This window comes from Emericellopsis cladophorae, assembly GCF_022114955.1.
Source record: "Emericellopsis cladophorae strain MUM 19.33 chromosome Unknown NODE_42_length_200762_cov_115_829016, whole genome shotgun sequence".
Lineage (NCBI taxonomy): Eukaryota > Fungi > Ascomycota > Sordariomycetes > Hypocreales > Bionectriaceae > Emericellopsis > Emericellopsis cladophorae.
Genome location: NW_026250967.1, coordinates 80,544 through 100,887, shown reverse-complemented (window position 1 = coordinate 100,887; position 20,344 = coordinate 80,544). Strand labels below are relative to the sequence as shown.

Here is a 20,344-nt window from a genome sequence, read left to right as displayed (position 1 = left end):
ATCCATACCATCACGGCACAGAGATACAATCAGATTTTCCACCATGACGACCGCGCATAGGCCTACATTCGACCCCGCCAAGGGAAAGGAAGCCCTCCGCGGCCCAGCCTACCACACGCGCAACCTCCCCGCGCACACGACACTCAAGTTCCGCCAGGCTGCACAGGGCCTGGACGACGAAGCCACGCCCGCCACCGATCTTGCCGCCGAGCTCTTGGCCGCCGAGGCTGCGCACTTTGCAAAGAAGAATGGAGGCGCTCTTCCCGAGCCGGAGCACGAGGATGACGATGCCGCAAGCTCTGTAGCAGGTCATGCGGCGAAACGACGACACTCAACTGCGCCTGCCGATGGAGTAGAGGAAGATCTCGAAACAAAGAGAAGGAGGATACTGGAAGAATCAAGGGAGATGGACGCAGACGACACAGATTCAGACGAGGCTACCGATTCAGACTCGGATTCGGATTCAGATGACGAAGACGCCGAGCTACAGCGTGAGCTCGAACGGGTCCGCCGCGAGCGCGAAGAGAAGAAGAAGCGCGAGGAGGAGCAGAGGGCCAAGGCAGGGCAAGAAGAGCGTGAGAGGGACATTGCGGTGGGGAACCCGCTCTTGAACAAGCAGGATTTCACCATGAAGAGGCGATGGGACGACGACGTTGTCTTCAAGAACCAGGCGCGAGGGACAGACGACAAGGGCAAGAAAGAATTTGTCAACGTAAGTGGTCAGACCGTTTTCCCTACCACAACATCAAGCTAACAGGTCGCAGGACATGATTCGATCAGACTTTCACAGACGGTTCATGAGCAAATACGTCCGATAGACTCTATTATTATTCTTAGATACCCGACAAGTCATTAGTTACTCCTTCTCTTCCGCCAACAGCCGCTTCTCCATCTCCTCGAATGCACCGAGCACATTGCCGTACTGCTGGTAGACACCATCCCTGAAGCCCACGTCGACCTTCTCAATGGCACCCTCCTCCTTCCAACGCTTGCCAATCAGCTCGTCAAAGGTCTCGCCTCCCTTGCGCTCCAACGCCCACAGTGCCTTGTACGCACCACCCAGGGCACAGGCCGAGCCGCCGACGTCCAGCTTGTACACGCCCTCGCAGCCGCCGAGCACTGAGCCCATAATCTCGGCAATGGCGGGGTTGAGTGAGCCGCCGCCGACGAGGTAAATCCTCCTGGGTTGCGCGGGGAGCTTCCCTGCCGCATCGGGGGCGTGCACGAGGTTCTGTGACCGGAGACGCATGGACAAGGCCTGGCTCTCTACGATGATTCTTGCGTCTGTCTTCGCTTCGAAGCCAGCCTCCTCCCGTCGTAGATCGGAGCCGTCTTGCGCCGCCGTGAAGCGGAAGTTGCCGGCCCGGATGTTGGGAACTGTCTCGCGCAGGTAGAAATAGAGACCCAGCTTGGCCCTGTCCTCCTTGCTCGCCACGCCGAGCGGTGGTGTCTGGACGGCCGCGTCGTTAAAGTTCTCCCATCCCGTGGCGCCGTTCTCTGGCTTGGGCAGCTGGTCGCGGATCTTCTCCCGCGCCAGACCGCCGTTCTTGTAACACAGCATGAACATGTAGTGTCCCTCTGTGGTGGGGTGGTTGAAAAAGTGGTACGAGCCGTCGGGCTTGTACTTGGGTGTGTTCATGAGGAACGTGGTGGACGTGCCCAATGACACGATGGCGTCCAGGGGTCGGAGAGGAAGGGCGAGGATGGTGGCAGGGTTGTCACCCGTGAAGCTGATGACCTGGCATTCCTTGGAGAAGCCATGCTTGTCGACGAAGTAGTTGCAGACGGTGCCGAAGCTGGCGCCACCATCACTCCTGGGCTCACCCAGTTTCTTCTTGAGGATCTCGGCGTCGTCCTGGGACCCCGCCGTGAGCTTGAGGAGGCCGTCGGACCATGTCTGTGTCTTCATGTCCCACAGATTCATTCCGCAGACGTCGCTGATATCCAAGGGGGCGATGTCACCCAGGAAAAGTGAGGCTAGGAAGGAAGAGATGAGTGAGATGCGTGTCGATGCCTTGTACATGTCTGGTTTGACCTTGCGCTGACGCATAATCTGGGGGCCTGTGAAGCGCTGTAGTTGTTGTTAGTTTTTGATCATCTCATCGGGTGGAAACGACCTACGTGGTGTGCGCCGCTGCCTGTGACCTCAGCCAGGGCCTCTCGATCACCTAGTTCCGCATCGAAAGCATCACATTCCTTTTGCGTGCTCTGGTCCTGCCAGTTGGGACTCCACTCATTGGCCAATGCCCCCTTGATCTGTCCCACGAGGTCCTCGCTGGGCTTGAGGCCGCCCAGGATCTTCTCTGCGTGCTCGTTCCAGTACACGCTGCCGTGCTGCTGGCCACTGCCCGAAACGCCACGAATACGGCTCATTGGGACGGGCATGGCGTCCTTCAGGCGTTTGAGGACGAGATCGAGAGATTCCACCCACATGGCGACCGGGGCGTACACCTCGCCCGTCGAGTCTCTGTGGTGGACGCCATGGGTGATATGGTATGTGGCCTTGAAATCTGCGTCAAAGTCGACCTTGGCCTGAGCGACTGTCTGGAGATCAGAGTCGACCACGATGGCTGTGCACAATGTCAGTCTTACTCTTGATACAGGTAGAGGCGATCCGATGTTCAGAGGAGTAGTACCTTTGAGCTGTTGGGTGGAAAGGTCAAAGCCCAAGTACAGAGGGCCTTCGGAAGCCATGATGATGAGCTACAACAGTGCTGCGTGAATAATGAGTTGCAAAAGAGTATACAGTTGTCAGGACAAAGAGCTAGCGTTCAGCATTTAAGAAAGAACCGGGGGCGGAGGGCGGACTAGAGTGGGCTAGAGTGGACGCGGCGGGATTATGCTGGAGAGCTCGAGTCGGTAAGGCAAAAGCCAAGGTACGTATCTGTAAAGATAGGCACTAACAGGCGCGTTGTCACGATGCTGCTGAAACGTCACGATGGCAAAAAAAAAGAACAGAAAAAAGAGGAGACAACGATGGGTCCGCAGTAGATCATCCTGACAGGTCCCCCACGCAACGCTCTCGTCGTGTGTCGTCCTCTTTCCAAGCAGACGGATGTAATAATGATATAATGGCCAAGTGCACGAGGAAGCGCTGGTCGATCGCGGGTCGAGGACAGCACAGACAGTCGGAGGGTGGGGGAATCGTGGCGGGGTGTTTGTCTCACGAACCACCAGAATGGCGCGGTTGAGATGTGAGAATTCTTTTTGAGGGTGTCACCGCTTCACCGAGGATTCCAAGTTGGGGGTTTTGCTCCCTGGAAGAAGACCAAGGTCTAGTCTAGTCGCTGCGAGCGCATTTAGCCGGAATGCCGAAGCAAATGGATCTAACATTCGTCGACGCCAGCACGCCTACCAATGGTGGAAGAGCGCTTAGAGAGAGGCGGACTACAGTATTTAGTCTAGAACCGCGCGACTAATAGCTACCTTACTCGGCAAGTGAAAGGACTCTTCTTCCGGGCACGGCCAGGTGCTAGCTAATTGACAGCATGGCGCCTCTCGACTGTGAGGCAGACAGTGTCGGTATCGCGAATTCGAGACAACAGGCGGTGACGAAGCTCTTCACGATAGTTGCTCAAGGTTCATAAGAAAAAGAAAAAGAAGATGTCGCCTCTGCTGCATGAAAACTGGGGCTGGCCCAGGATGACGGAAGACCAAGATGCCAAGAATGCCGAGATACGACACTGAAGCTTTGCGGATGCGACGCAAGATATGCAATGCAGCCTCACGTCTACTGGCACTTCGACCTGTCTGTACTCGTCCTTGATTGATCATTGCTGTCCATTATGATGGCGGGCAGCCGTGAATAAGTCAACCACCCTTCATTTGTAGTATATACGGAGATTCTATTGCCCAGTCAAAAAGACGGCGTCTAGCGGCTCTAGTGCTTGTGGTCGCCTCCTTTGCTCGCCTCCGTCTCGGAATCGGGGTCCTCCTCAGGCTCGAGCCTCTCGTCTCTCTCGTTGATGAAATCGTCAAACTTCTTGTCAGGCGTCTCCAACACGGACACAAACCTGACGCGGACACGCTTCACGCCCTTGACCTTGCGCCCCACGCGGTCGCGGATGGCTGCCTCCACCTCGCGGACGTGCTCGACGGACCACGATCCTGGCACGGCCATCTCCAGGTCTACTAGGTAGTTCTGACCGCTCTTGACGCCCGCGACGTCGCGGATTTCCGTCTGCTTTTCTAGGTCGTATGCCTCGATAGCCCTGCTTGCTTGCTTCCTGACTATTTTCTTGACGTCCTGGTCGATGCTCTGGTCGGCAAGCTCGCAGAAGGCATCCAGAGTATTACCAGCACCCGCGTGGATGACCATGAAGGAGATCAGAAGCCCGCCGACAGGATCCAGCCAGCCAGCGTTGTGGAAGAGGTTGGCCCCGACGATCGCCACCAACGTGACAATACCGGTCAGGGAGTCCACCCGGTGGTGCACGGCGTTGGAAGCCAGTACAGACGAGTGCTTCTCCCTGGCTACCTTCATGGTCGCGTGGTAGAGCCACTCCTTCACGACAATGGTGCCGGCTGCGATCCACGCAGCATGGATGCTCGGTAGTCCCAGGGCCGCTGGGCTGTGCGAGTGTGAATGCCCATGCCCTATGTGCTCAGCGAGAGAGTGCGCGGCTTCCGGATTAAAGTGGGCATACAGTGCCAGCGCAGATTCCCAGCCCATGTAGCAGCCTCCCACGAGCAGCATGCTGCTGACGCCCAGAGCTCCCAGGCTCTCTACCTTGCCAAATCCAAGGGGGAATCGATCGGTTGGCGGCTTGATGCTCCACGACACGGTCGCAAGGGTCAGGACATCCGACGCCAGATCTGTGAGGGAATGCCACCCGTCTGCCACCATTGACTTTGAGTTAAACGCCCATCCGCCCGCAAACTTGGCTACAGCCATGAGTAGGTTCGACACCAGGCCAATGTTGGTGATCCGCACGCCAGGATCGGACCGATTCCTCGAGGTCAGATACGTGGTGTCATGATGGTGGTGATGACCACCCAGCCCATGCGAATGGCCGTGGCCATGATGGTCGTGGTTGTGCGCATCGCGCGTCTGGTGTGCGGCGCCCATGACAATGGGTGGAAGATGGGTGTATCGCGTGCGCCGGTTTCGGTACGAGAGGGGGTTCGGTGGGTGCAGAGGGAGCGACGCGTTGTTCGAGTTCGGACACGGCGAAGGGGACTTTGAGCTCTGGGTGAGGACACGTCGTTGAAGTAGTCGCGTTGGCCTAAGGGAGGAACGCGCGGACAGGGACAGGATGACCCTGTTGAGCTGTGGCTGCTGTGGTGGTGCATTGACGACGACGTCTAGTCCTGCCACGCCGCACCGCATGGCCGAGCGTCGCCCGGCCAGGGGATACATGTGGACGGGACAGGTGGAAAAATTCCCATTCAACGTGTACAGAGGACGTGTCACAAGGGTTTTGGAGGCAGATGCTTCTCAGAAAATACAAGATCAAGTCGCACTACAGACAAACCAGCGTTCTGCCGGTTGTGTCCGATCCGCCCGTTCTGGCGGGACATGACCTGACTGGAAGTACCTGGCGGTGCGCGCCGCTTCGGGGGACGTCAACGGTCATGGGCGAATCAGGCGGTCAATCGGGGCCTCAGCGCACTGCGCAGCTTCCTGCGGCGCTATCCAGCCTTGCCGGCTTCCGGCACCCGCTGAGCCTCATCACGCCACGCGTGTTATCATTATTCCGGGTCACAGAATTCTGGCTGAGCTGCGGTACGGAGTAGTTGTCAGAGAATTTCAAGTTTCACGATGGGGTGGACATTTCCAATGCCTCCATGTCCACTGGAGCACTGCCGGTTGAATCTTTGCGGCTCGCTGTGTCCGACCTGAAACCTGGCCTTGAACCCATTAGGTAAGCAATTTGGCGGCTCTAGTGGAGCCCTCCGGAGAATCATGACGCAGCGACTATCACCAACACCCAGTCCAGGCCAGGGAGTGTCTTCGGCTCGTGATGAGCTTCATCATCAATCCCCTGTAGCGCACGCCGCAGCCCCCGGACCTGGCTCCTGTCCGCAGCCATGGCAATGCGTAAACCCATCATGAGGATACCGTACACCGATCTCCTCGTCCCTGGTCCCATCGTCCCGGCCTCAGCGTCTACCCTACCCGGTGCCATCAGTGCTCTCACAAGGTTCTTCACAACGCCACCGCCTGGAGATCTGCCCAATTCAACCGTGGTCTTGACTGGCGCCGGGCTCTCGGTGGCCTCTGGGCTAGCGGACTATCGCGGTGTCAAAGGCACATATAGAGTCAACAAGACTTACCGGCCCATCTATCATCACGAGTTTCTCAGCAATCACGAAGCACGGAAACGGTACTGGGCGAGGAGCTTCCTTGGGTGGTCAAGTCTGCACAAAGCGAAACCGAACGGAGGTCACCACGCCATCCGAGACCTGGGAGACTTGGGATTCGTGAAAGATGTGATTACTCAGAACGTAGACTCTTTTCATCCTAGGGCACATCCTGGATTATCGACGCTGGAGTTACATGGCTATCTACGCGCGACGGTCTGCACTACTTGTAAAAGTGAGTACCCGCGAGACGAATTTCAGGATCAGCTGGCGAGGTTGAACCCACGATGGGCCTTGCTGCTGGAGGAGGCCATGGCCTCTGGAGCCCTCAATACCGAGGATCCGATGGAGAAGAGATTCAGAGGTCTCAAGACCAACCCAGACGGTGATGTGGACCTGCCCGACGCGCCATACACGACGTTTAGGTACCCGCCGTGTCCAAAGTGCTTGCACAGGCCGCCACTGAAGGAGGGAGGGGACAAACATCTCGTCAAAGCCGACAGAGAAGGCGCCTGGGAGCTGCCGAGCACCGCAGGCATCTTGAAGCCCGCCGTCGTCATGTTCGGGGAGAGCATAGCGACGCAGGTCAAGACGGCCGCCGAGGACGCCATCGACTCAGCAGGCAAGCTGCTGGTCCTGGGTACGTCCTTGGCAACATACTCTGCATGGAGGATTGCGAAAAGAGCAAACGATAGAGGCATGCCCATTGCCATAGTGAACATGGGCGGCGTGAGAGGAGAGGACCAGTTCTTCAAAACCCTGACGGAGGGGCAGCAGGGAGAGGAGGGCGTTCGCGTCGAGCAGGCCACGGATGAATTGCTGCCTGCGCTGGTGTCGAGACTGCGCCGGGAACAGCATATCCACATGTCCGAAGCGGCTGGGGAGAACCTGACAACGTTTAAGGATATGCTTTCATAGACTTTGTATTATATCAGAAAAAGCTGCTATATCCTGACGATGGTTTTCCAGTGGACTGCGCAGTATTTGTCGTCGGTGCCGCTTTCTCAGGCTGCTTCGCTGCTTCGGGTTCTGGCTCCCGGCGTTTGCTCTTCTTGGAAGCCTTCGGCTCGCCGCTGTCCTGCTCGATTGCTCGCAGAACTGCCATCAATGTAAGCATTTCCTCCTTCAGACACGCCAAGCGAAACTTACCCTCCTCCCAGCCCTGCTCTTTCTCCGGGTCGCCAGTGCCCAGAGCCTTTTCGACGTCTACAGTCTCTCCCTTTTGTATCTTTTCGACCACCTCTTTGAGCGTCGCAATGCGTGCCTCGCTCAACCGCATGTATCGCGTGAACGCATTGCGCATGGCGATCATCTGAATTGACATGCTGCCGATGAGCAGAAACATGACGATGAAGAATGTCGCCGGATTCCATTCTTTCGACTTGGTGCGTGGCAAGCGGTTTTCCTTTCGCATCGGCTTGGGGATCAGGCTGCGCCAGAAGCCACGATCGACTATAGTCGCAGGGACGCCATGCTCGTGGCGCACAGTGGTCAATGCCGGCGAGAGAGGAATGCGCCGAAGGGCGACGCGGGCTGGATGTCGCAACATTATGAATCAAGCGATGGACTGCGATGGCAAAAGTGGCATCTTCAACAATTGAAGATCCCGAAAGTGACATACATTTGGAGGAAGCTCGACCGTTGCTCTGCCAACGACCGGCGTTTAGCCCCGCGCTAACGAGTGCTCATCACAAACAAGCACGTGCATCGTGGATTTCGAAGTTGGACAAGACCATTCTTAGCATTTGGATATTCATTGATTACGCGGCGGCGGAGCGCATTCTTTCTCACGAGTCTCGGTTGCTTGCGTGGCGAAAGGCATTTCATGCTTCTTTCCATAATGAGTTCGTTAGAAGCGCAGGTCGACGCCGTCAAGGCTGCTTTGGCGCCATCGGCAACATGCACACCGTCAACGATCACCACATTACGACGGCTATTGCAGTCGAAAGATACAGACAAGCCAAAAGCGACGGCTTCGACGACAGCCAAAACACCGAAGACACCATCGAGAACTAGAAAAGCTACGCCGAAAGAGGAATCATTAGATGTGAAGGAGCAGAGTGCTCTAGCGACTTTTGTCGTCAATAGTACATTGAAGACCCTGTCAGAAGCCTCGAAGGCACAGCCAAAACCCTCGAAACCAGAATCTTCGAATCTCGAGCCCCGGAAAGGCCTGCGACGGTCTCTTTCTACGCCTCTCAGCCCAGCCCAAGCACGCACATTGAATCGAACGGCGACGATGCCCATCGATGCCACCAAACCCACAAAGAGCACTGCAGTATCGCCGAGCAGCAAATATTCTCCCGTGGCAGAATGTGCACGTATTGCGTTTGCATGCCTTCGCAGAATGAAGGGCGCGATCGCGAAGGATCAGGTCGATTTTCAGTTGGAAACGGGCATGGTTACTCTGGCTGCGAAGATGCTGGCCGTAGGCTTAACAGACATGGCATACCAAGAGCTCAAAATTTTGAAATCGAGGCTCGAAATGGAAGAGGGAGAAGGCGAAGCGACAGACAACGCGACAAGAGTCGAAGACCTCTTGCATTTCGAGACGGCCATCTGCGAAGAGCGGCTTCCGATCGTGGCGAATTGTCAAGTTCAGGCTCTGAAATTGATTGCGTCCACTAAAAAGGCGACTCAGATTGAAGGTTCGCTGCGGTATCTGAAGGAGTGCGACACGTCTCCCTCACGCATCTTGGAAAGATACGCTGAACAAGGGCCGGGTGACGCCCAGAAAGCAGCTCGACTGCTGTCACAATACTCTTCCACCCTTTTGTCACTGGCGCCGAGTATCTCAAGCGCTGAAGATTCTAATGCATTAGAGCCACGACTGAGCCCTTCCCCTGCGACGGCCTTTCACCTGCAGACAATCGCCTTCCAGGCGCAGATTTCTTGGTGGAGACTCCTTGGTCACAAAGGCAAGCCCGACGAAGAGCTTCTGGCGCCTTTCTCTCGATGTCTGCGCTGCTTTGCGCGGCGCGCTACGAACGATCCTGCTACATATAGACTCATGTCTTCAGCTTTCAGCGATATCAAGGGCGGCCTGCAAGCTCAAGGCTACACCCTTTCCAACGCCGAGAACTCGCCCATGTACGTGATACACTCATGCTTAGGAGCCATGGCGCATACCCATCGGCAGTACGCCGATGCTGTGCACTGGTACAACTCGATACAAAATGTGCTACAGTCGCCGCAAGAGCCGTCCGTGCGGATTTGCTCGATCTCAGCCCGGATATTAGCAGCCATGTTGAAAACCGAGAAGTCGGGAGAAATTGAGGCGAAGCTCGTGGAGGATGTCATTGAGAGCTTCAACGCGCCGTTATGCGGCACCGGAGCGGAAGTGAACGAGCTTCTGGAAAGCCTCTCGTTGGCGCGGCGCTCGGTAGCTGGCCTGCTCATGCAGAATTGGGACAGCAAAAGCGGAATCTCTCCTCATCTCAAGGAGCTCCTGAAGAAATTCTTGCTGCGGTTTCCTCGATTTGTGAGGCGTTGGCTTGGAACACCACCTTCTGGAGACACTTCCACGAAACAAATGCTACAATTCGATCAACGCCGGCAGGCAGTCCACCCATCTTTGTCCCAGGTCCTCGATGGAACACTGATCATCGTAAAATCCGAGATAGGGTCAGAATGGCAGATGCTTGACGATGTCCTGCAAGACTGCACGACCTTGCTGAGAAACATCCACGACCCTGCTCTGCCGCAAGCTAAGTTCGAACAGTTAGCATCTTATGATGTTAAGATCTCGAGCTTATACTTCTCAATCTACTCGCAATATCGCAAAACAATCGAGAGCCCCAAGTCCAAGAAACTGGCGCTGCTGGCATTGAAGCGATCCATCGACGTCGTCCAGGATGGCACGATAGAGCAAAAGGAAAAGGCGCAGTTGTCCGTCAAACTAGAAATCATGGCCGATCTGTGCAAAGATACAGGCCATCCGGAGCAGGCGTCGAAGACCCTACGCTCAATCTGTACAAGCATGGTGGAGGAGGGAGTTTTAGCAACGGTCTCCTCCTGTCTTTCCATCAAGTCGCCGCGACAAGCATGGTCCGAAACCGAAAAGGCAAGTACACTCTCGCGATCACTCAGGTCGATCGCGCGACTGGACGATACCTGGAATGATTGGACCTTCTTCATGGCCGAAACCGAGCGCGCTGCTGTTCTCGAGCATCTCCTGCAGATCAGCGCAGAGGACTCACAAAAGCCGTTGAAGTTGCACGACCCTGGCATGGGTGCCTTGCTACGCATCTACTCCCCTGAAAAGTACCCGATCCGCCGTCTGCGAGTTCTGTTGAAGCTCTTTGCGCATCAGATCGGTCAGAAGAGTGGCAACCTACGCGATGTTTCTGCGCTGTGTGATCAGGCATTGCGTCACACGAACAAGAAGGACATGGCGGAGGATGATGGCCTGTCCAAGTTTGTCCGTCATCTACACCTTCTTCACGCTTCAACCACGGCCCTAGCGTCTGTTGAAGGCCCGTTCCCTGTGGAAGCACTCCAAACCTCCGTGACAAGCTGGACCGAGCTGTTGCAGGGCTGCTCCTGTGAAGCCGATGTACTCAACAGAATTGACGAGCCTGATGCTCTCCTCCGTCATCTGTTGTCTGTCAACCAGCTGTCCAGCTTGAGGGGAGAGAGCCGCCTGCAGCTCTCAGTACTTGAGTTGTGCGTCCAACTCGCTAGGCTCTATGCGGGTCAGTCAAGCGATGAGGTAGTTGCTTTCCACTGCAAGCTGGCTACGCAGTACATCAACATTGGTCTCTTCACGGAGGCATCGAAGACATTGGAAGAACTTCGAACTTTAATGCAACAGAACGGGCAGCCAGCTCCGATGACCATGACACAGCTCTATCTTGCTCAAGCCGAGTACATGGCTGGAATCGACGATGCCAAGTCAGCACTTGCTTGTCTTTCGAAAGTGTCTACATCCAGTGCACCAGGCGCCAAATCGAGTGTCCAGGAGATAGTGACCGCCGCTCAGGCTTCTCTTATCCGATCTGGCCTCGCCCTCAGATCTGGTGACATACAACAAGCACTCGAGTCCACAAGGAACATGGTGCGGCTACTGTCGCATGAATGGACAAGACTTGACGGCGCGTCCTTGGCTGCCGTGGCGGTGGAAAATCGCACGCTGGCTGATAGCGTTCTTGGGAAAGCTCATCCAAAGATATCTCGTGCGCCTTTTGGACCACAGCTATGGACGCTGGCGCCACCCTTGTTTGAGAACTTGATGCTTTTGTCCTCCATTCACGCCCACGTGGGCATGTACCAAGAAACTTTGTTCTACTGCGAGACCGCCATGAGAGTCGCCGAAGGCTCAGGCTCGTCGCTCTTCCTGGCAACAGCATCCGCTCGGGCCGCTTCCATCTTTGTCAAGTCGGAGCAAACCGAAAAGGGACTCGAGCACCTGGGTGTTGCGTGTGCGCACATGCCAGCCCAGGCGTGCGCTGCGCGGGTGAAGCTCGCCAAGCAGATCGCCGAGGTGCATCGTGAGCTTGGTGATGAGGCGAAACTAGCCGAATACCTGGCCGTGGCTGAGGAGACGACTAGGCAACTTGGTCAGTTGCATGGTCCGGCTGCCAGTCCGGCTATTGCTGAGAAAGTGGTGGAGAAGGCCGTAAAGGCAGCGACTACGTCTCTACGAGGCACTACGACCAGAAGGGCACCCGTTGCACGAACCACACGTGCAACCAGCTCACGGACTGCAGCAAAGGGGAGCGCGAAAGCAAGCACTACGACAAGAGCCGTGAAGAGGGCCCCTGCTACGAAAAGGACGGTTCAAGCTACAGCATCAGCTCCGCGAGACACCTTCCAGGCTTCGTTGTTGGCCTCTGTTCTGCTAAGTCGCGCCAATGCAGCGATGCAAAAGCAGGACTGGAAAAATGTGGCATCTTCATTGGAGCTTGTCAAGGGTTTGCCAAAGTTGTTTGGTGCGCTTCGCCAAGAGCAGCTCATTACGGCGACTCGGTATCTTTGCATGAGCGCAGAGCAGATGAACGACGACCCAGTCTTCTCCATCATGCATGAGTCGACGATTTCGTTCCCTGCCGTGGTGGGCGTCGCCGAGAAAGGCAAGCGCGAGTCTTTGTCGCCAGGGTTTGCCGAGGCTTTGAAGCAAGCTCAAGAGGTATTGCTGGAGGCACACGAGTCAGCCCTTGTCAACGGCGAGAATGCACTCCTCCATCGCATCGCAACCTTGCTCCAAAGCACGGTCATCTCGCTGACAGCTGCATCTGGCCCAGCGACAACGGCGGTCATCCGGTCCGAATCGACAACTGTGGCTGTCGAGCTTGCGCGCAATGCGATGTGGAAACGCGAGCAACTGACAATCGAGTCGAGCAAAGAGTTCAAGGATGTACCTGATGGCGTGGCAACCGCGCTGGCGGAGCAGCTGGCCGGACTCGAACTGCAGTCGGACATGGGCCGCTTTCAGCAGCACTTTATCGAGCTGATCCCCAAGAAGTGGAATGTGGTTTCCATGTCGTTGAGCGAGAACCATCGCGACTTGTGTATCACCAAGTTCCAGGCTGGTCACAGCCCGTTTATTCTACGACTACCCCTGGAACGTGCCAATTCCCGCGATGCCGATTCCGAGGTCTTCAATTTCCAGCACGGAAGGGATGAGATGCTGGACGTGATTGCCAATGCTAATCGCACGAGCCATTCTGGGGGTGACATGACTTCCAGGGCTGGACGCAACGCGTGGTGGGCTGAACGAGAGGCCCTTGACGAGCGCCTCAAGGAGCTTCTTTTGATCATGGAGACAACGTGGCTGGGTGGGTTCAAGGGCATCTTCTCACACCATCAGCGACGGCCTGATTTGCTGGCTCGCTTTCAGAAGAGTTTCCACCAGCTTCTTGAACGCACCCTGCCATCGCGCAATGGTCGTGGCGGCGGACGTGGCAAGAAGAAAGCGGCCAAGTCCACCCCAGCGACGCTGGATCCCCGGATCTTGGACCTATTCATTGGCCTAGGGGACCCCACGGATCCGACTGTTGACTTTGATGAGGCACTGAACGATCTGCTATACTTTGTGGTGGATATCCTGCAGTTCCACGGCGAGCACAACGCGTACGATGAGATTGATTTCGACGCCATGGTCGTTGAGACTTATGATGCCCTCCGAGGGTACTATGCAGCGCTTCGAGCTGATGGAGACGACAGCACCGCTGGCACTCACACCATCCTCGTGCTGGACAAAGCGCTGCACATGTTTCCCTGGGAGTCCATGCCTTGTCTGAAGGAGCTTCCCGTGTCGAGAGTTCCCTCCTTGGCAGCGCTTCGGAGGCTTATTACCGAGGCCAAGGCTTCGAAGAATAAGATGAACAACGGTGGCGATGATGTCGCAGATGGTCACTATATATCCCCCCAGGAGGGAGGATCGTACATTCTCAACCCCTCGTCCGATCTGAAGAACACACAATCTTATTTTCAGTCCTCCTTTGGAACGCTGCCGTCGACTTGGACATCCCACGTCAACGTTGCGCCCACCGAGTCTGCGATGCAGGAGGCCTACGCTACCTCGCCTATACTGCTGTACTTCGGACACGGCGGTGGCGCCCAGTACATCCGCGCAAAAAGAGTTCGCAGCATCCCAAAGATTTCTTCAACTGCGTTCCTCATGGGCTGCAGCTCGGCAGCGCTGAACCGCGCTGGAGAGTTTGAGGTATACGGCCTAGTGTGGAATCTGATGGTGGGCGGCTGCCCAGGCGTAGTGGGCACGCTGTGGGACGTGACTGACAGAGACATTGATCGGTTCGCGGGTCGTTGCTTCGAGAAATGGGGACTCTTTCCCCGCGGCACATTTAAGGATGACGGCAAGGGAACCAGTGCCTATGGCGACGAAGAGGACCAGGGTGATCACTTCAGCTTGGCGGAAGCGGTGATGAAGGCGCGTGCGGCGTGTCGGTTCCGGTATCTGAACGCGGCTGCGGTGGTAATGTACGGGATTCCGGTATATATAGAGGAATAGGGGTGAGTTTTGGCGCGGTGAAGCTGGTTGAATTTTGGGCATAGCGATGGCGTTGAAAGCGGTTGATACCCCCTTTTCTGTTCTTTTCTTGGTTAGAATGGGGAGAGACGAGTAGCCATGGTAGACATGGGGAGGAGCATCAACGCTAGACATGATACAATGAGCGATGAAGTGTGCTTTGATACTGTTTCCAAGTGATATCGTCCTACCGGTACTGGAGACCCTCACTCCTGCCACCATTCCCAGAAGCCCTGTCCGTCCTCGTGTTCGACAGCATGGCGTCCATACCCCCCTCTGGCGTTGACATACGACTCGCTGTACTGGACGGTGCATCCAAACTCTGGGAACCGATAATGCCCATTCCATTGATTTTTCGTCCTCCTTTTTCCTTGGCAGGCCTCTTGCTTTCTTTTCTCCTTGCGAGATTGCTTTGGGCTGTCTTCAACGCAAGAACAAGAAGCGGTGCTTGGCCGGGTAGTTGAGGTGGCCATCGGGAAGAACCATGGGCTTTTCTCCTGTCGAGGGATCGAGCGCCGCTCTGGACGTCCATGGACACGCCGGGAGAAGACTGGCTCACTATGATAAGTATATTTGGGTTTCTCGTGGATCGTGTACGCAGGCTCACCCACCCCACGGTGCTGGCTGCGTCGGCCACGTCAATCCCTCAGATCCAGCCGCCACACGCCTGACTGCCGCATACCCACGCGCAGCGCGGTGCGTGTATTCGTTCTCTTCCGAGTAGAGATGGTCGCCCTGCTGAATGTGGCGACCCTCTAGCCTGTACGAGCCGTCATGGCGGTGGTCGTGCCAGTGCGCCTCGGCTCCATGACTGTGCTTGTCCGAGTAGCGCCATGCGTATCCTAGGTTGTTGGCGTAGCACTCCTTGTGCGTTGCGTACTGTGCATTGGGAGGACTATCGAAGACAGGAGAGTTGTCTTCTGGGTCGTGGGACGCTTGCTGGTTGTCGAAAAGCTGGGCTCGAGTCATGTTGTTGACGGAAAGGGGCCTGTAGAGCCTTGGTTGGAAGATGGTTGTTCAGGGGTCATTGTGAATCATCCGAGAGCAAGTTGAGCACTATTTGATGTGGGGAAACCGTACTTGTCGTCAAGCGAGGCGCTTGTTGGTATTTTCTCGCTTGCATGTCGTTTTCGACTGGCGACAAAGAGGGCCATATAGCAAGCAACAAACGTCCACAGCCCCCGTCGGAAGCGCAGGCGCGTCAAATGAATGCACATTATCGTGGTACGCAAAGCTGTGCAAGCCAGACGTTGCAGAGACGCTGGTCGCGCAGACGCTGTTTCCTTTCTGTTTGAAGCGTCATGACTGGGTATTCTGACCAAAATCCTCTTGATAGATAGTCCCTCCACAACACTATGCCAAAGTAGATTTGCCTCTCTCGTGGCTCCATCACACACGAGAGCGGACTTTTATTCGGCCATGCTGCCGCCCTCATGCCCAGCAGCCGCTCGCCGGGACCCAGCCTGTTCAAGCAGCCTCTTCATCTCAACGACGGGCAGGTCCGCTTCATCAAAGTATTTTTCGCAGAGCCTTTCGGCAAGCACCTCCGATGCAGCGGAAGGGTTCAAGTCCGAGTACTCCGCCAAAATCTCCATCCAGGTCCGCCCATCCTCATCCACGGCCGCGTCATCAGCCCCATGACGGCGCAGACAGAGAAGAGTGTCGATCCCTTGGTATCCTTTGCCTGCTGCCACATGCAGCGGGGTGGCGCCGTGTATTTCTGTATTGATCAATCGCTTTGCCGACGTATTCGCGAGCAAAAATTCAACGACATCCCAAGGGGCTTTGGTGACCGCATCACAAAGAATATTGCTGCCCTTGTATAAGTATGTTCCCGTAGGCTGATGCCAGGGAAATTCGGGACCGTACAAGGTGACCAGCTTCTGTAGGACGAGTAGGTGGTCGCACATCACGGCCTGCCGTGCAGCTGTGATATCTTGCTCGTCGACACGTGGTTCTGCTCCCATGTCGAGGAGGCATAGAACCAGGTGGGCGTCCAAACGTCCACTGAGGTTGGAGAACAGCCGGCGGACAAGGCTGTCTAGACCGTGCTCGCCCTCGCGGGGAAGAACAAGGCCACGATCTTGAAGTGCCCAAAACTTATCGACTGGATCTTTCATCAACCGCGCGGCCGATAACATATCCACAATCCTGCGATGGCTAGCATTCAAAGCGTCTGCATCAATGACGGTCAGGACACCTCTGAACCCAGCGCCATTGACGTGACGATCGATTTTGAGCAAGCCGGGCACCCCCATTTTGGCGAAGCGGTACTCGCACCGTTCCGGAGGCACATAGCCGGCCTCGAACAGAATCCCCATCTGCCTCCACTCCTGATAACTGTACAGGTGCTCCATGATCTGTGTCACGATGTCATCTGGATTCCGGCGGCAAAACTCAGCAAAGTAGTCCCGGTTGCCGTACTTGTATACAATATCCACAATCCGCGGCGCTAGTAGCTTGTTCATCAATGGGGACGAGCCGCAACTCGGCACCATGAAACCGTACAGCCCACACTGCTGACGATGGGTTTCATGTTCCGTGATGCACCCCTTCCCGGCCAAGGAACTCACGCCGCCGAGGAAGCGTATCGCTATAAAGCGGGCGAGATTACGCGATTCTTGATTGGACGCGAGAATGTTCCGAGCTTCCTCAGGTTCCGCCGCCCAGATATTACGCACGTAGCGCTCGAGCAAGGTTTGACCATCCGCGTCGATGAAGGCCACCACGTCCGAGGTGAGCAGCGCATCATACCCGAAGCGCGGCATGGCCAAATCCTTTGATTCGGCAATCAGTTCAAGCGAATGTCCCTCGCCGCAGACCTCTTGGTAGGGGCAAGCTTGGCGGAAGACATCGATAGGCAGCTGTGCCTTGGCGGCCATGTCCATCCGTGACTCAGCCCCGAGTTCTCGAAGGCGCTCGACCACGTCGGCGTGCGCGGACAGTTTGAGATACTGCATTGCCGACCGACCTTGTAGGTCTACGGCAGAGAAATCGGCTCCCAATTTTCCCAGGCCATTGATCACGTCAATATCACCCCATGCGGCAGCCAGATGGGTCAAGGGCCGTGTCGTGCCGGAGATAATCTCAGCTTCCATGTCAGGGTCATCCAGGAGCAGACATGCGGCCTGTGGGGTCGTGCCCGCCAGGTCATGGTTTTTCTGCTCTTCAGACATGAAGAAGGCCTCGGCGAGAGGCGTGCGTCCCTTCTTGGAGACTGCGCGCATGTTCTCGACCTTGTGGGGGTCGTTGTTAAGCAACCAGTCGAGGAGCGATATGGCGCCCGTCGCTGCCGCCATGTGCCAGATATTTCGCCCCCCATTATCTTCCGTAGCCGTCGTCAGTGCGCCGTGGCCCTTGACGAGCAAGCTCAGCATCTCCGAGCTTTCCACGACCATGATTGGCGTGCGGGATTCTTCGTCACGGCACTCCACATCAGCACCGGCGGCCAGCAACAACTCCACAATCTCCTTTTCACCACTGCTCACTGCCGTGTGCAGGAAGGGCTCGCCTGTGGGGTTGTGTAGAACAATGTCGAAATGAGGGTCGATCATGAGACGTCGCAGGTGAAAGGCCGAGGCGTCCAAGATCGCCTTTCTCACAACTTGTTCGAAGGTTTCGACGGGCCGTTTTGCCCCCCGTGGAGGCGTCGAAAGGGTACGCAAAGGGTCTGGATACTCCCCAATGTCAAAGCTGACGGCTTGCACGGCCATTACAGTCTCGATGGCGCCCAAGACGAGTGCAGGGGTCCCCAGGAGCAGGGTACCCTCTCGGACGATGAGCACGCCATGCAGGTAGGTCAGTACCCGAGCAATGAGCGTTTTGGAGAACGGCATCGGTTTTGTGGTGCAGTACTTCATAAGGGACCCTGCCACGTACTCATCCAAGCACGCGCCACCGTCGACGACCTTGCGCAGGACTTGCTCGTCGCCCTCGACCTCGAGACTGAAGGCGATCGCATACGCAGCCAAGGAGTGGCCCCTCTGGCCGGGCGCAGCAGCCGAGGCACCTGAGGCACCTGCGTCGAGCAGCGCTTTGACAGCATCGGTGCGCTGCGCCGATGGTGTCCGTGGGAAGAGCCCCTTTCCCGACTCGGAAAACTCGTAGAGGGCTTCCCAGCTCGAGAAGCCCGCCAGGACGCAGTGTAGCGGGGGACCCCATGGGCTCCGTTGATTCGGACTGTACCCTGCTTCAAGAAGCTGGCGGCACACCACTGGAAAGCCCAGGACGGCAGCAACATGCAATGCGGTGACCTTCCCTGTGCGGAGCGAGTCGGCCAGATGGAACACGCCGCTGTGATAGCGGGCGGACTCTGACGAAATGGCAAGGCGGCCCCATTGCAAAAGCCATTGGTACAGCTTGTAGCTATAGGGCTGGCCTTGGGTATGAAAGAGCCCAAAGGTGTCAGCACGAGGCTCTCCATGCAGGAAGCAGTCCGTCGCTGCACCTTCGTATGCAGGGACCATTGCATTGCGCAGATCGGCCCAGAGACACTCTTCTGCGTACAGTCGTGGCACGTGATGGTTGAACGAGGCGGTGAGCAAGTTGGCATAGTAGACCTGGAGATCCCATTCACCTTCATTGTATGACGACCCAGGAAACGTCTGGTGCCATCGGAGGATCTCCAACGGGGGAGGTGCCGTGGCGAGAAAGTCGGGGGATGGCGCCTGGGGGAGAAGGGAGAGCTTGTAGGCGAGCTCATCGCAGTCCTGTGAGTGTGAGGCAGATACGAGCTTCAGATGGTACCAGTAGACATTGGGCACAAGACACATTGACAGCTCATCGTTGAGATGGCCCCGCCTGGCGCTGGTCGAGATGCGTGTTTCGAGGTCGAAGAGACCCTGGAGGAAGCGCGGCCGCCCTGCCAGCAGGTTGGGGCCATCGTTCTCGTCGTCCTGATCGCCTTTGAGCGGGAGGAGTTCCAGGGGGGACACGATGATTTCAAGGATGCTTGCTATGCCCTTTGTTGCTTGAGGGAGGATGTCAACTGTGGAGTTGGATGTCTCGCACAGCCTGCCTGTGTTCCTCCATAATTCCTGCAGATGGCGAAGGTCGTCGCGAAGCGCGAGCGGTGTGTAAGGGCTTTCTGCTGTCATTTGATCGTCCAAGTTCCAAAGACGATCCTGGACTGTTCCACAAGCTGCATTGCGAACGAATATCGATGAGTTGGACGTTATTTACACGGAGATCATTCTGGGGCCCGAACTTTGAAGGATCTCCCACCTGTCGTGATGACGGATGAGTAACGCAGGTGCATACAGTGCGAATCCTTAGACAGAACACTAGTCCATCTCGTCTATTCGCACTGTTTTCCATCTCCACCTTTCGGCGCTTGCTCCCTCACCAGTCGAGCGTTCTTCTTTCACCATCAAGGTCGAGTCTACACCGGCTCGTGAGCGAATCAATCAAGTCTTGCTCGGTCAGAGCCTCGTCCACAAAACAATCGGAGCAAATCAGGTACCCTTACCGGACGCGCACTGGCGGCACTGACGCGTCATGGCTCCGTACAGCAAGTCACAAGTGAACGACGTACACCCATCGATGTATAGGCACCACGGCAACACAAGTGTTTGCGAGAAGACCAGAGGTGGCGGCGCAAGGAAGTGAACATCTCCCTGGACCTTGAACTCGGCTGCTTTCACTCATCCAGAGTACGTGCCATGGACGCCTCAGCGGTTAATCCACGTTCTCGAGGACCAGACTGCCCGTCCATCTATGAGCCCAACATCCAAGGAAGCAGCCTATCACGCGCCTTTGCAAGATGCAGATGCAGATCCAGATTCAGGGGAAACAAGCCTCAGAAACCCCAGCCTCGTCCATCAAAGCGATTGGGCTTGCGGGGTCCGACCTTGCGCATTGCCATCCGGGGGCCCGCCAAGCCGGTAAAAGACGACGGCTTCTCAATGTCGGCATTGCTGCCCCATGTTTGCCAGTTGGTCAACGTCAAACAAGCTTCCCCTCCCACGGGGCCACGATGCCAAAGCAATTAGGCACAAGACATCTTTTAGCCAATTGGTCGATGGCAACGGCCCAAGTGTACGGGCAGCCGGG

The 20,344-nt window shown here is 56.4% G+C and overlaps 8 protein-coding genes across 8 annotated transcripts; 3 read left to right on the top strand and 5 right to left on the bottom strand.

Moving 5' to 3' along the window:
• Positions 1 to 43: 43 nt before the first annotated feature.
• On the top strand, positions 44 to 818 carry J7T54_005759 (uncharacterized protein; the record flags this gene model as incomplete). The annotated part of the gene is made up of 2 exons (XM_051508295.1): positions 44 to 712; positions 765 to 818. The coding sequence occupies 2 exons, from the start codon at positions 44 to 46 to the stop codon at positions 816 to 818; spliced, it is 723 nt and encodes a 240-aa protein (XP_051360585.1).
• A 38-nt stretch (positions 819 to 856) lies between these two features.
• J7T54_005758 (D-xylulose kinase A-like protein) lies at positions 857 to 2,694 on the bottom strand (the record flags this gene model as incomplete). The annotated part of the gene is made up of 3 exons (XM_051508294.1): positions 857 to 2,071; positions 2,122 to 2,570; positions 2,637 to 2,694. 3 exons carry the CDS (start codon positions 2,692 to 2,694, stop codon positions 857 to 859), a joined length of 1,722 nt encoding a protein of 573 aa, XP_051360584.1.
• Positions 2,695 to 3,880: 1,186 nt separating this feature from the next.
• Positions 3,881 to 5,359, bottom strand: J7T54_005757 (Mitochondrial metal transporter-like protein; the record flags this gene model as incomplete). The annotated part of the gene is made up of 1 exon (XM_051508293.1): positions 3,881 to 5,359. One exon carries the CDS (start codon positions 5,357 to 5,359, stop codon positions 3,881 to 3,883), a length of 1,479 nt encoding a protein of 492 aa, XP_051360583.1.
• A 671-nt stretch (positions 5,360 to 6,030) lies between these two features.
• On the top strand, positions 6,031 to 7,221 carry J7T54_005756 (SIR2 family histone deacetylase-like protein; the record flags this gene model as incomplete). The annotated part of the gene is made up of 3 exons (XM_051508292.1): positions 6,031 to 6,432; positions 6,565 to 6,943; positions 7,019 to 7,221. The coding sequence occupies 3 exons, from the start codon at positions 6,031 to 6,033 to the stop codon at positions 7,219 to 7,221; spliced, it is 984 nt and encodes a 327-aa protein (XP_051360582.1).
• A 13-nt stretch (positions 7,222 to 7,234) lies between these two features.
• Positions 7,235 to 7,852, bottom strand: J7T54_005755 (uncharacterized protein; the record flags this gene model as incomplete). Its single annotated transcript, XM_051508291.1, has 1 exon — positions 7,235 to 7,852. The coding sequence occupies one exon, from the start codon at positions 7,850 to 7,852 to the stop codon at positions 7,235 to 7,237; it is 618 nt and encodes a 205-aa protein (XP_051360581.1).
• A 798-nt stretch (positions 7,853 to 8,650) lies between these two features.
• J7T54_005754 (Peptidase C50) lies at positions 8,651 to 14,275 on the top strand (the record flags this gene model as incomplete). Its single annotated transcript, XM_051508290.1, has 2 exons — positions 8,651 to 11,861; positions 12,162 to 14,275. The coding sequence occupies 2 exons, from the start codon at positions 8,651 to 8,653 to the stop codon at positions 14,273 to 14,275; spliced, it is 5,325 nt and encodes a 1,774-aa protein (XP_051360580.1).
• Positions 14,276 to 14,716: 441 nt separating this feature from the next.
• On the bottom strand, positions 14,717 to 15,262 carry J7T54_005753 (uncharacterized protein; the record flags this gene model as incomplete). Its single annotated transcript, XM_051508288.1, has 2 exons — positions 14,717 to 14,813; positions 14,976 to 15,262. 2 exons carry the CDS (start codon positions 15,260 to 15,262, stop codon positions 14,717 to 14,719), a joined length of 384 nt encoding a protein of 127 aa, XP_051360579.1.
• A 440-nt stretch (positions 15,263 to 15,702) lies between these two features.
• Positions 15,703 to 19,389, bottom strand: J7T54_005752 (E3 ubiquitin-protein ligase XB3-like protein; the record flags this gene model as incomplete). Its single annotated transcript, XM_051508287.1, has 1 exon — positions 15,703 to 19,389. One exon carries the CDS (start codon positions 19,387 to 19,389, stop codon positions 15,703 to 15,705), a length of 3,687 nt encoding a protein of 1,228 aa, XP_051360578.1.
• Positions 19,390 to 20,344: the final 955 nt, after the last annotated feature.